The sequence below is a fragment of the Pan paniscus genome, chromosome 6 (genome assembly GCF_029289425.2).
Source record: "Pan paniscus chromosome 6, NHGRI_mPanPan1-v2.0_pri, whole genome shotgun sequence".
Lineage (NCBI taxonomy): Eukaryota > Metazoa > Chordata > Mammalia > Primates > Hominidae > Pan > Pan paniscus.
In genome coordinates, this window is record NC_073255.2 from 175,854,817 (window position 1) to 175,869,704 (window position 14,888).

The window sequence follows — 14,888 nt, forward strand, 5'->3', positions numbered from 1 at the left end:
GAACAATGGGCTGGAGACTAGGTAAGGGAGGAGTGAAGACAGCAAGGGGCTATATGTGAGCAGAGAAAGACGACGTACGAAATGTAGGAGGGCCAGAGAGCTAAAAAGCAGGCTGGGGTCAGAGGTAGAATATAGAGGTTTGGGATTTCAGAAACAGCAGTTCTAGGTGCCTGTAATCCCAGCACTTTGGGAGGCTGAGGCAGGAGGATCAGTTGAGGTCAGGAATTCAAGACCAGCCTGGCAAACATGTCGAAACCCAATCTCTACTAAAAATTAGCCGAGCATGGTGGCAGGCACCTGTAATCTCAGCTACTTGGGTGGCTGAGGCAGGAGAATCGCTTGAACCCTGGAGGCAGAGGTTGCAGTGAGCTGAGATCACACCATTGCTCTCCAGCCTGGGCGGCAGAGCGAGACTCCATCTCAAAAAAAAAAAAAGCAGTTCTAGAGTAATTCTGACTGATGCCAGTGGGGTGATGGATATTGGTACCCCGAATACTGAGGACAGTGAAGACAGGTGTTAATGACTTCTAAGGCTAGGGGTGTTGCATGGGTTGACCACAGTGAACACTGAAGGAAAAGGGAGGATTCTGAGTGGAGAGGAAGACTATGAGGCAGAGTGTGGAGAAGACTCCAAGAGTAAATGCAGGAGTTAATGGGGGAAGGGTGGGGAGGTGAGAGGGAAGAGGTAGAGACTGTTCCTATAGATACACACTTAACCTGCAGACTCTGCAGCTGAACTTTCGGGTTTAGAATCTTGGTTCTCTTACTCAGTAGCCGTGACACTGCACAGGTTATCTGACTCCTCAGCAGAGGTATAGATCCTGGAGTCAGAGTGTGTGACACTTGGATCTGGGAATAAAGAAGACCATTCATGGGGAAGTGCATAGAGGGGTAAAACGGAAAGATCCCAGAGCAGACTGTTTATTGAAGCATGTGGATTTTTCAGGAAGAAGAGGGTGACATTAGATGCCGGGCAGGTTCACAAGGGAATGAAAAAGAGGAAACAGGAGGTTGAGGTTGGGGGTGGTATTTTAGGATTGGAGCTTTTAAGACTTAAGCACTTCCTGGAACGTTCTGATGTCTCCTGCCACTCTGATTCTGAAGCTCATTCTCAAGCTTATGGTCACTCAGGCACACATCTGTAGCACGAGCTTTGGAGCAAGTCACTCTGGGGACATGCACTGATATCACTGTTATAAATTCATCCGCTCTGGTCTTAACCTTCTAAATGAAACCTGCCTGTTATCCCCTGAACTCTTTCCAAGACATGTCTCAGAACATGGCCCCATGGCCCCGGACACACATGCTTAGCACTCAACTAAGTATTGCGTTTCATGGCAGTTCTCTTTACAGTAGCTAAGGTATGAGGGTATGAGTGGAAAGTGGTTGTTATTTAGCTTCATTTCTTTTTTCTTTTTTTTTTTTCTTTTTGAGACAGAGTCTTGCTCTGTCACCCAGGCTGGAGTGCAGTGGCGTGGTCTTGACTCACTGCAGCCTCCACCTACCGGGTTCAAGCAATTCTCCTGCCTCAGCCTCCCAAGTACCTGGGACTACAGGTGTGTACCACCACGCCCAGCTAATTTTTGTCTTTTTAGTAGAGACGGGGTTTCACCATGTTGGCCAGGATGGTCTCGATCTCTTGACCTCGTGATCCACCCGCCTCAGCCTCCCAAAGTGCTGGGATTACAGGCGTGAGCCACTGCACATGGCCATAGCTTCATTTCTACCAAATGCTGGACTGAGGAGTCCACCGGAAACTAGCGCACTATGACAATGTAAACAAACTCATTAAAAAAAAAAATCAAAAAACTCCAGGATCTGCTCATGCTTGGTTTGATAGCATTTTTGTGTGTTTCAATCCAGGTGCTTTGACAGCAATGACTTTGCTACACCTTGCTTTATTTATATTGAGGTCCAAGTCAAATGGTAGTTCTACCTTCACTTTATCAAATCTCTGCTGCCATAGAACTTGCTCTCCCTCTCCATTTCCCTCACTCTCTCCCTGCTCCCTCTCCACTGAAAGCTTTGTGATTAAAAAAGATAATGAGGCCGGGTGAGATGCTCACACCTGTAATCCCAGCACTTTGGGAGGCCAAGGCAGGTGTATCATCTTAGGTCAGGAATTCAAGACCAGCCTGGCCAACATGGTGAAACCCCACCTATACTAAAAATACAAAAACTAGCCGGGTATGGTGGCGGGCGCCTATAATCCCAGCTACTCAGGAGGCTGAGGCAGGAGAATTGCTTGAACTCAGGAGGCAGAGGTTGCATCAAGCTGAGATTGCACCACTGCACTCCAGCCTGGGTGACAGAGTGAGACTCCATCTCAAAAAAAAAAAAAAAGAGAAGAAAATAATGAGTAGAGAAGGGCTTTTGGAGAAGGAATGGCTGATAGGGTAATTCTGCTTATCACCATTTATATTTTTAACTTTCGTGTCTCAGCCTGGCCCTGTTCACACCCCCAAGACTAAAGGAAGAAAGGTGTGTTAGCAGCTTTCAGCTCTTCCCTCTCTAAGTCCCCAGACAAAAGATGTGGGGGCCATCACCACCACTGTGCCTTGCCCAGGTGACTTGGTCATCGAACCCTGGAATGATAAAGCTGGAAGGGGCAAAACACATCATCTCTCTCCCATTGAATAACTGGTGTCTGCAGTTGATGATGTTTTGGGAGATACCTAGAAATAGATCAAATAAAGGCAGTAGAACCAAATCAATTACTTCTTTTTATTAGACAGTTCAAATTAAGCTTGAAGAACAGGAAGCAATACAACTCAACTATTGAAATATAAATAGTTGAGCTTAATTTATTCAACGAAATTTACCCAATATATCAGTGTACAAAGCATGCTGCTGGGCTGGGCATCAGGCGTGGCACAGCAAACAAGACAGACTGACTCAACCCTCAGGGGGCTTACATTCTAATGCAGAAAGCAGATAATTTCAGTTTGGATACATAATACAAATTATCAAAGCAAGGCACAAAGTATTTTAAAAATAAGGGGTTTGGGAGGCCAAGATCTGACCTATTCTGTAGAAGGACTCCATAGGAAAGTAACAGTTGAGCCGATCTAAGGATGCTAGATATTCACTAGGTCAGTGGAAAAAATCAGTGGTTCTCACTGTGGTCAGTGGGTTATTGGTGGTTTCATAATAACTGGGGACTACTCCCAGCACTGAGTGGATGCAGCCAGGGAGAATGATGTCCTGCAGTGTGTGGGTTAGTGCCACACAACGAAGAGTTATTCTGTACCCTGTACGACTGTCTAATGTCCTGCTGGACATTTAGGTAGGACCTACAGCTTGTCCGAGAGAGTAACTCATTTGTTTTCTCTGAGACAATCTGTAATTTGTCTTGTCCTATTATCCTTAAGTAAGGTAATTTCGCTCTTTCTTTTCCCATATACAGATTATGTATATAGTCTGTTTTGTCTTTACCCTAACACTGGTTTTCATTCTAGTGTCCCCCACCCGTCTAGTTTCATTTTCCTGTACTTGTTTACAGGAAGTAGCCTCTAATCGGCTCTTAAATCCAAACCTACTCATTACAAGGAAGAGTAAACATCTGTCTGTTTCAAACAGCGTAGTCATGCCTGAGCGTTTACATAATGAAATTCATCTTCTTTTCATTATAAATTTCTTCTTTTCTATTTCTCCTTAATAAGAGAGTTAGGGCATTAAATTGATTTTTTAAGAAATTCATGTGTGTAAGTAGATTGTATTATCTATGAGTCATTTCAGGTCAGCAAAGAGAATGTTACAAAATATCTGCTCTGAAAAAGGTGAATAGATCTGACAGGGTTTGTGGTTGTCACCGTGACTGGGCGTGGGGGTGGGGGCGCTACTAGCATTTAGTATGTGAGAGCCAAGTATGCAGAACATCCTGCAATACATTGGACAGTTCCTCACAATAAGAAATTACTCTGCACCCTATACGAATTTTGAATGTCTCACTAGACATTCATGTATGACCTATAGCTCGTCTGCAAGAATATATCCTCATTTTCTCCACTTCGACAACTGTACATTTTCTTGCATAGTATCTTTATTTCAATAAAGGTTATTTCGTTCTTTCTCTTATATACAAATAAGTATTGTCATATGCAAAGAAGTTATTGTATCCCTAGTTTTTATTCTAATGCCCACTGATATCCCTGCTTTTACATTTTCCCACATATGATCTGATCTCCTACCTTCTAAGTTCAAATTGATGCATTATAAATAGTTGTAAGCATCTGACTACTTCATTAGGTCTTCAATTACAGCTGTGCCCAAGTTAGGTAGCTTTTATTTCCTCTTTATGTTCATATTAGTTTTATTTAATTTTTAATTTATTTCTAAGATTGTGTGTAGGTGGAGCATATTACCTCTGAATTGCATTTGGAGGATAATAAAGAAGATGTATTTCTATTTGTCGTTTAGAAAAAAAAAAGGCAGAAATGCCCATTGAAAACCACTGAACTAGCTAAAAATGGGAACCACAAAACTGAAAGGAAGCCAGAGTGGCTTGCGCAGAAGAAACTAAATGTTAGAGGGGTAGGGGAGGGAGAGATCACATGGGGCCATGACAGCGGTTTTGAACTTTATCCCGAAGACTTGATGTGTGTTTTGAATGTGCATTACTAAGTAAATTTTAAAAAATATAACCTTCTTGCTCTGAAGAAAACACAGCAAACAACTTAGAAGGGAACAGAGATATTTAAGAGGTAAAACTAGACTTAGAAACTGCTTAGATGTTTATCAGGAGGGAGAGGAAGGAGTCAAAGATGACTTCCAGATTTCTGCTTGAGCCAATGGGTAGATGGTGACGCTTTTCACTTACATACAGATCCTGAGAGAGGAACAGGTTCATGTGAGGGAGGTAGGTGGAGAGTTCCACTTTGGACATATTGAATCAAAGATGCCGGTGAAATATCCAGCTAGTGGTGTCTAATGGGCTGTTGGAAAGAGTTGGACAAACTGCACCCCTACAATGTGAGGGTCAAGTTCAGAAAATGAACCCTCCAAAACGGAAGTTACCATGAAAGAAATAAGTCAATGAGAATAAGCATTTGTAGTAACCCTCCCAGAAAATAACTCTACTCTAAAAAAACTCTTTTTTTTTTTTTTTTTTTTTTTTTAACTGGTGGAGCTGTTTAAGCCAAGGAGTTGTGGAGATCTCTGTGATGATCCAAAATCTGACTAATATAAAATCAACTCTGATGCTAACTAAATCTGACTTATAACATGTCTGCTAGAAGAAATTATAACAGGAAACTTTGGTGACTGGTAAGGAATGTTGAAAAGGGAAAATCAGAAGGAAAAACCTGGTTCATAAGAAGGAAGGAAATATTGGTCCAAGCACGTCAAGGGCTCTAAGTAAAAACCGATGGCACTACAATTCCACATAATCCATTACATTTGGAAAAAGAAGCTCCTGGTAGACACAGGGCCTCTTTGGGATATTGTTCTTTGTTCTGATTCTGTGCTCACCAGGAAACAAATTTCATCTCCGTAGGGGGCCTGTCCTTCAGTAGGAATGGCCCTGCTCCTAGGTTCTTGGCTCACTTGCCAAGACTACAATAGCACTCGCGTTTATCAGTTATGCTTGTGTGAAGCTGGTTATTGCAATTCATTGTTCTCAAAATACTTTCATGAAAAGCCTGACCTGAGAAAAAGCCTTCTCTGTAATCATATTAATTAGAACATAAATGTCTACTTTGCCATAATTATACAAAGAGCCCAAATGGGCAATTAACTCCAGTTGGTTGCTTCTCTCTGAGCCTTACTTGCCAGCTCTTATTACCGCATTCCAGAGAGAGTCAACCTGGATGGAGTTTGTCCCCTAAATAAATGTAGCGATAAAGAAAAGGGTGCTCCAAATCAGTTTCATCAGAATGATAAGGTACAGTACTGCAGCTATGTCTGCAATAGCACTTCAATTTTACTTTTTTTACCCCTAGCATGTCCTTAAGCATTTTCTCCCCAGCTTTTCCCAATCTTTCTTCTAAGGCTGTAATGTCTTACATCCTTAATAGGCATGATTAGATTTCTCCCAAATTTTCCAAATTAACTTTCTTTCAATGTAACCAAAACAAAACCATGGCATACAGTAAACTAAAAGGGTAGACAGGAGAGAAAGGTTGCTGCAATTACAGAAAATTTAGAAATCAGCCTTTACCAGTTACATCTGAGACAAGGTAAACTTTCCAACACATTGGAATCATCAGAAGGGCTTTAAAAAATACAACTGCCAGCCGGGCATGGTGGCTCACACCTGTAATCCTAGCACTTTGGGAGGCCAAGGCGGGCAGATTGTCTGAGCTCAGGAGTTTGAGACCAGCCTGGGCAACACAGTGAAATCCTGTCTCTACTAAAAAATACAAAAAATTAGCTGGGCGCGGCAGTGTGTGCCTGTAGTTCCAGCTACTCGGGAGGCTGAGGCAGGAGAATTGCTTGAACCCGGGAGGCAGAGGTTGCAGTGAGCTGAGATCGCGCCACTGCACTCCAGCCTGGGCGATGGAGTGAGATTCGGTCTCAAAAAAAAAAAAAAAAAAAAATACAACTGCCTGGCGCTGACGCCCAGAAATGATTTCATTGGCATGGGGTGCAACCTGGGCATCAGAATTTGTTTAAAACCTCCCAGATGATTCTAATATGTAGCAAAGTTTGGGGACCACTGATCTAAGACATTAGATAACTGAGCAGGAAAATATAAAACTTTAACTCCTGTCTGGGGCAATTTAGTTCTGTAAGGGAACAGAATGGTTATGGCATCCTTCTGACGCTGTATTCATCGGTTCTAACTAATCACGCAGGCTTTGTCTTCAGTATATTCAATCACATATTGTGGGTAAACCTGATCTTTCTGAAAGATGACAAAAACGGAGGGATTCGATCTGGTATCCACACAGCTGTCGAACTGTGGAGGAGGGCTCGTGTACGTTATATTTCCTTCAATAAACTTTCCAACCAGAACTTGGGCTACAAACATAACGACGTTTTTGGCATCATATGGGCAATTTTTGTGGGAATAGATGGCATCTTTTGCAAAGTAAATTCCTAGAAAGAATCAGAAAGAAAAGTTAAGAAATATTATAAAAGAAGGTATACAGTTTATAAGATTTGATATATACAGTCAGATGGGTGTGGACTAAGCATATGTCAATAATACCTTACTGATATTTATAAACTTTCCTTTGCACTTAAAAACATGTTAATGATGCAGGCGAACTTAAATACAGTATATAACCCTATAGGAATGACTGAGGAATATTTGCTACAGTGCAGAGCTCATGCTGATAGTGTGAGCCACTGGGTGCAATGACCAAATGACAATGTCACAGTGGCCCAATTCATGCAATTCACCCAGTGTGAGCTGAATGAGCCAACTTGGAACTGATGAGTCAGTTGATGCTTCGTCCTCAACTCTAAAACAACCTCAGATAACGATTGCTGCTTCCATACACAGCAGACCAACAATTTCCTGCCAAGTTAAAATGTTTATTTTTATCATTGTCAAGTGCTACTCTGGGCAGGTGCAGTGGCTCATGTCTGTAATCCCAGCATTATGGGAGGTTGAGGCAGGTGGATCACATGAGCCCAGGAATTTGAGACCAGCCTGGGCAACATGGGGAGACTCCATCTCTACAAAAAATTTAAAAATTAGCCGGGCATGGTGGCGTGCACTTGTAATCTCAGCTACTCAGGAAGCTGAGGCAGGATTGATTGAGCCCAGGAAGTTGAGGCTGCAGTAAGCTAGGATCATACCACTGCACTCCAGCCTGGGCAACAGAGTGAGACTCTGTATCAAAAAATACTAATAATATTTTCTAAGAAAGCTACTCTGTCGTTTTAAAGACCATGAGTAAATATTGCAAACTCCTATTTCCATGCAAGAATCAATAAGTAAAATGAATTTGTTTTACTTGTGGTAACAAATGTTTAATATACTTCCCATCTACTTTGTTTTTGTTCTTTTTATCATTTTATAGTTAGATGTTTGAATTCCAGAAACATTGCTTATCCTGAATAGGTCAGATACTAGATATTCTGTGCAAATGATGTTTTACTATATTTAAAGTAAAATATGGAAGTCTACCTATACTGACCTACCACATCCAATCCCACTCCCCTTCCCAAAACAGTTTATGGCTGGCGGGAATTCTTTCACACCTGTTTCTATGCATTCACATACATATATGTGCATATACTGTAATATAGTTTTATGGTGGTTTACTTGTTCATAAATAGGATCATAATATATGGACTGTTCTACAACTTTTTTTTTCCACTTTAGTCCTAGAAATCTTGCTATGTCAGTACATCCAACTCTCTCTCTCTCCTTTTTTTCTTTTTTTGTTGTTGTTGTTGTTGCTGCTGTTTTTGAGACAGGGTCTCTGTCACCCAGGCTGGGGTGCAGTGGTGCAATCTTGGCTCATTGCAGCCTTGATATCCTGGGCTCAAGCAATCTTCCCACCTCAGCCTCCCATTCTAATCGGTGCGAGGCAACAGCTCATTGTGGTTTTAATTTGCATTTGCCTGATGATTAGCGATGTTGAGCATTTTTTCATGAACTCATTGGCCATTTGTATTTCTTCTTTGGAGAAATGTCTATTCAAGTCTTTTGCCCATTTTTGAAACTTTTATTTGCATGTATTTTACGCTGAATTTATTCCTGTGCTGTAAGTTTTTGCTTCTTCAGTATCTTCTAGGATAGCTTTTTCTTCTGTGCACCTCCTCTTCTGGTTTAGGAACACGGTGTGCTTCTTCAGGAAGATTGTCTCTATGTGGCAGGGGGAGCTTAGGCATGAGTTAATCCAACCATGAGCTCTGGAAGTCTGGTGGCACATCTTGGGTGCTTTGTCCCCCTGAATATCCTCGACGACCAGAGAATCTACAGCTCAACCCTTACGTTCAGCATTACTCTCTGCATTTTTAAGTGTGTACAGCAAAAATTCAATTCTTTTGGGGTCACCAACTGCGTGCCCAGCCCCACTGTTTGGTCTGGGCACTCCTACCAACTTCACCCTCGTAACGTTGGAATGGTACACATTGTTTCTATACAGTGACATCTTTCAGACATTTGCTGGCTTTTCATATAGGCATACTCTTGATGGCCTGGGCAGTTTCATGGGTGTCCTTAAAGTGAACATGAAGATTTGAACCTCTTTATTTGCATGATTTCATGGAGTTTTCTGGGTCAAGTGAATAGTGAACCATTTTCACAGATCACCGCAGGCCACTTATGGGAACAGCTTTCACATTTTAAAATTGAGTTATTTGTTCTCTTGCTGTTGAATTGTTTGAGTTCCTTATATATTTTGGATATTAATCCCATATCAGATGTATGGCTTGCAAATATTTTCTCCCACTCTGTGGGTTTGTCTGTTCACTTTGTTAATTGTTTCCTTTACTGTGGAGAAGCTTTTTAGTTTGATGCTATCTCATTTGTCCATTTTTGTTTTTGTTGCATCAGTTTTTTTATATCACACTTATATAATCTGGAATCTATATTTTCTTTTTTTAAAATTCCCCTTATTGTGTTAAGAAAGTTCATTTCTATTCCTACATTTCTGAGTGCTTTATTTTTTTCTTTTTTGAGACAGAGTTTTCCTGTGTCACTGAGGCTGGAGTACAGTGGCAGGATCTCAGCTCACTGCAGCCTCCCCTTCTTGTGATCAATCAACTCTCATGCCTCAGCCTCCCGAGTAGCTAGGACTACAGGCATGTGCCACCACGCCCAGCTAACTTTGTATTTTTATTAGAGATGGGGGGTTTCACCATGTTGGTCAGGCTGGTCTCGAACTCCTGACCTCAGGTGATTCACGCACCTCGGCCTCCCAAAGTGCTGGGATCACAGGAATGAGCCACAGTGCCTAGCCTAACATTTCATTTTTTAGGATAAATATTTGTTTGAATTCTAACATAGGATAGACCTGTAAGAAACTGATGGGTTTTAATTTCACCTATCATATGTCACTTAAGATGGTTACTACATTCCCCATTTTCTCCAAACACTTCTAGGTAAGTTTCACTGATACATTTAAACTTAATAAACTTATGAAATCTCATCGATAAATTCATTCCCCAGCTTAAAACCTTTCATTAGTTTCCCATGCGCTTACAGTCAAGTTTAGCTCTTTATGGTCATACCTTGTTCCATTTCTCCCTTCTCCGCTATGTGGTGACTCTACAAGGCAGGGGAATCCTACTCTATCTCTATCCTTGGGAACACCTCTCTAGCTGGGTTAGTTGTCCACAGGACCTGTTCCTTTTTTTCTTTTTTCTTTTTTTTTTTTTTTGAGACGGAGTCTCGGCTGGTGTGCAATGGCATGATCTCAGCTCACTGCAACCTCTGCCTCCCGGGTTCAAGCGATTATCCTACCTCAGCCTCCCAAGTAGCTGGGATTACAGGCACGTGCCACTGCACCCAGCTAATTTTTGTATTTTTAGTAGAAACGGGGTTTCACCATGTTGACCAGGCTGGTCTTGAACTCCTGACCTCAAGTGATCTGCCTGCCTCGGTCTCCCAAAGTGCTGGGATTACAGGCGTGAGCTGCCGCGCCTGACCTGGACCTGTTATTTTTCTCTATAGCAGCCCAACATTTGCAATCATTTAATTTTTTTTTTTTTTTTTTTGAGACAAAATGTTGCTCTGTCGCCCAGGCTAGAGTACAGTGGCACAATCACAGCTCACTGCAGCCTCAAACTTCTGGGCTCAAGCAATTCTCCCACCTCAGCCTCCTGAGTAGATGGGACTACAGGCATGTGCCATCATGCCCAGGTAATTAAAAAAATTTGTTTGTAATTAAAACAAAAAATTAGACAAGGTCTCGCCATGTTGCCCAAGCTGGTCTCCAACTCCTGGGCTCAAGTGATCCTCCCACCTCAGCCTCCCAAAGTACAGGAATTACAGGTCTAAGCTACCATGCCTGGCCACAGTCATTTAATTAATTATGTAAGATAATTATGAAAATTTGTTTGGGGCCATGTCTAACTTGTTCACCACTGTGTACCCACCATCTAGTGTACAGAAACACTCAAAAATATTTGCTGACTGGCTGATTGACTTCTTGCCTTTTGGGGTAAGAATTGAATTTAATCCTAGTTGTATGAGTTGAACTCACTTTGAATCTGTGATAAACTATTACTTATTTCCTAAAGATGAGTGATTCTTAGTTTGTTTGTTTTTTTAATTTTCTAGTTTTAATTTATTTATGAAGTTAATTCCCTCAAACATTAAGCTAAGTGTGAAGTGCAGTTTTTAGTAAGCTTGCTTATTAGTTAAAAATGGACAATAAACATTTACATTCATAAAGATTTCTTTTTTTTTCTTTTTTTTTCATTTTATTGTTATTTTACTTTAAGTTTTAGGGTACATGTGCACAACGTGTAGGTTTGTTACATATGTATACCTGCGCCATGTTGGTGTGCTGCACCCATTAACTCGTCATGTAGCATTAGGTATATCTCCTAATGCTATCCCTCCCCCCTCCCCCCTGGTTTGTTTGTTTTTAAGAGTTGCATGCAGGCCAGGTGCAGTGGCTCACACCTGTAATCCCAGCACTTTGGGAGGCCAAGGCAGGCAGATCCCCTGAGGTCAGGAGTTCTAGACCAGCCTGACCAACATGGAGAAACCCTGTCTCTACTGAAAATACAAAATTAGCTGGGCGTGGTGGCACATGCCTGTAATCCCAGCTACTTGAGAGGCTGAGGCAGGAGAATCGCTTGAACCAAGGAGGTGAAGGTTGCAGTGAACCGAGATCGAGCCATTGCACTCCAGCCTGGGCAACAAGAGTGAAACTCTGTCTCCAAAAAAAAAAAAAAAAAAAAAGAGTTGCATGCATCCAGGAGCAGTGGCTCACGCCTGAAATCCCAGCACTTTGGCAGGCCAAGGTAGGCGGATTATTTGAGCTCAGGAGTTGAGACCAGCCTTGGCAACATGGCGAAACCCTGTCTCTACAAAAAATACAACAACAACAAAAAATTAGCTGGATGTGGTGGCACACACCTGTTGTCCCAGTTACTTGAGGGGCTGAGGTTGTAGGATCACTTGAGCCCAGGAGGTTGAGGCTGCAGTGAGCCGAGATTGTCACCCAGACTGGGTGACAAAGTGAGACCCTGTCTCAAAAAAAAAAAAAAAAAAAAAAAAATTGGATGCAAGAGTTTAGGAGCAAAAAGAAAGAGCTATAAAGATTTTGTGTGTGGGCAGACCTGTGACACTTCACACCGAGGTGACCCAGTGTGGCCTGAGATGGGGAGAGGCCTCTTCTCCCGCTCTTTAATTAAAACCAATCTGTGACAAGTGAAGCTTCAAATAGCTTCACAGGCATGGACTTGGGTTCAGGAAGAGCCAAGCCAGAAGTGAGTAGTAACGGTAGACAACAAGACCAACAGATGGAGTAGTTTACAAGCACGTATGAAGACTTTGGTCACTCCCAGAAAGAAAACAGAAGACAGGGACTAAGGTCCAGCAATCAAGCTCCAAGTCAACTGATTCACTCTCATTTGGGCATTTGATATTACCGTGAGCTTACTGTCTCTCCAGGACCACTAGAGCCTGGACACTCTGGTTAATACAAAATAATTACATATACCTCCTAATAGAAGCACGTATAAAGCCCGAGTTATGACTCTACTAGTTACGCTTCTCTATCCCGGCACTAACCTTTTCCATATTTGTTTTCATGAGTTTCATGTAGGAAACTGTCAAAATTATTCGCACAGATAGATTCCACATAGGCACGGCTTGTCGCATAAAATAGGAGTTTTCCTTCTTCCTTCATCTGCGATTTCTTCCTAATATAAGAAATGTGAGACTTAACACGGAGACATCCCCTTCCCACTCCAGTTGATAACATTAATCCCAGCTAAAGTCTAATCATCTAAAAATTTCATTCCATCAGCTTTCACAACGGAGCTACTAACTTTAAGGCAGCAGCTGTACAATAATAAATTTATGAAAACTTTTAAAAGATAGACACATGAAATCATTGAATTGTAAAGCAGTAAGGCTGAGAGAGAGAAGCCGGAGTTGATAGAATGAAAAAAAAAAAAAAAAAAGACTAGCGCCTAAAGGAACTGTTAACTACTAAAATAAATCAGTGAATATAAATCTCAAAGGATGGATATTAACTAATCCTTTCCGGTTTTATGTAAAGAAACACGATAACGTGGCCACCAACCATGTAAATTTATCCAGGAGCTCTGAGTTCTCGATCTTCTTTATCTTTTCAATCTTGAAATTTTTCATGGAAGCTTTAAAATGCTCACTTACTCTGACATATTCTGGATGTAGGTGATGGATCTCTGACAACTAATAAAGTTTAAAAATAGATAAATGTGAAATAGGAAACATTTAAAGCATGATACATCCACATATGTGCCCCCTTATGCCATGAAGTATTGTTACCAGGGTTCTTTCTAACAACAGATAGGATAAGCTGGCTTAGGGTTCCCACATCTGCCAACTCATTCCCGTAATTAACCAGAGAGGCAGCGGGCCTGTCTGTCCAGGCCAACTGAAAGCTAGCAAAGCACTGTGCCTAAGGGAAAAGGGAAGTCCCCTGCAGTCTGAGTTAGTCCAGTAACCTCTTCCCAATGCAAGGGAAGAGGAATTGAGGTGCCATGCAGTCCAAGCAGACCAGCCTGCACAAAAGCTGAAGCCAGCATGGGGAGGCTAAGCCATCTAGGAATAGTTGTGATCCAACTAGGTTAAGTGACACAGTGAGGCACAGCCTGTTTGACTCCCATAGAAACTTGTTAATTGTAACTAACGGACAAGTCACTTTTACTCTGTGAGTTCTAGTTTTCTTGTCCATAAAATAGAGATGTTAATATCCATTTCACATGGCTGTTGCGAGGATCTGCCCAAATGAGACTGTGTGTGGCTGAACTCTGGAAACAATGAGGTGCCCTGTAGCAGTCAGGTGATCTCTGGGAAAGAGAACCATTAGATGACTGCCTTTCTACCTTGATCTAAGAGTGTTTGTTGTTGTTGTTTGTTTTTTGGAGACAGAGTCTCACTCTGTCGCCCAGGCTGCAGTGCAGTGGGCAGGAGTGCAGTGGCGCGATCTCGGCTCGCTGCAACCTCCGCCTCCCGGGTACCGGCAATTCTCCTGTCTCAGCATCCCAAATAGCTGGGACTACAGGCTCATGCCACCATGCCCGGCTAATTTTTTTTGTATTTTCGGTAGAGACGGGGTTTCACCGTGTTGTCCAGGCTGGTTTCGAACTCCTGAGCTCAGGCAATCCACTCGCCTCGGCCTCCCAAAATGCTAGGATTACAGGGGTGAGCCACTGCACCCAGCCGATCTAAGAGTTTTGCGGGAGCAATTCATTCATCCAGACAAACACATACACTTGTAGCAAAGTACTTTTTCTAACTTTTAACAGACTCATCCACCAAACATGTAAAACCAAGTACCTTATATTTCTTTGAGGACAGGAAGCAAAAGTCCTCCTGAGGACGAAAGGTCGCAGTTAAAGACACTGACGAGGTCTTTGCTGGCTGATGGCTACAAATAAAGAGAAAGAATTCACTTAACTCTCTGCTCCACAGGCCCAAGTGATGTTTTCTCTTAACTTCTAGCCACTAGGCCAAGGATGCCTAGAGAAATACACAATATTTATTTCTGTATTTTTCTCTGGACTACATCCTCGCATATTCCTGGTATAGATGTACCAGTAATCATGTCTTTTAAAAATGCTGCAACTATTCATAATCGGTCAATTAAATGCCATTTTCCTATTGACTTAAAATGTAAAAGTATTGACTCTTTTTTATATTTCTGCTCAACTTTCAAAGATCCTAATGTGTTAGCATTAAGCAAATGTGTCTTACAGCTTCTTGGTCAAAGGATAAACGATTAAATATATTAGGAATTTAGAGGAAAGAATTCTGCCTTTCC

At 41.9% G+C, this 14,888-nt stretch overlaps 1 protein-coding gene across 4 annotated transcripts in view; it reads right to left on the reverse strand.

Moving 5' to 3' along the window:
* Nucleotides 1–2,710: 2,710 nt before the first annotated feature.
* Nucleotides 2,711–14,888, reverse strand: part of ZC3HAV1 (zinc finger CCCH-type containing, antiviral 1) — an 88,742-nt gene continuing 76,564 nt past the window's right edge. For 3 of the 4 annotated variants that reach the window (XM_055114447.1, XM_008965938.4, XM_055114450.2), the window contains 4 exons: nucleotides 14,405–14,495; nucleotides 13,164–13,294; nucleotides 12,647–12,777; nucleotides 2,711–7,038 (listed from right to left, as the gene is read on the reverse strand). In XM_055114447.1, coding sequence (XP_054970422.1) covers nucleotides 6,779–7,038; nucleotides 12,647–12,777; nucleotides 13,164–13,294; nucleotides 14,405–14,495 — 613 coding nt within the window. In that variant the 3' untranslated portion in view covers nucleotides 2,711–6,778. 4 annotated transcript variants of the gene reach the window in all.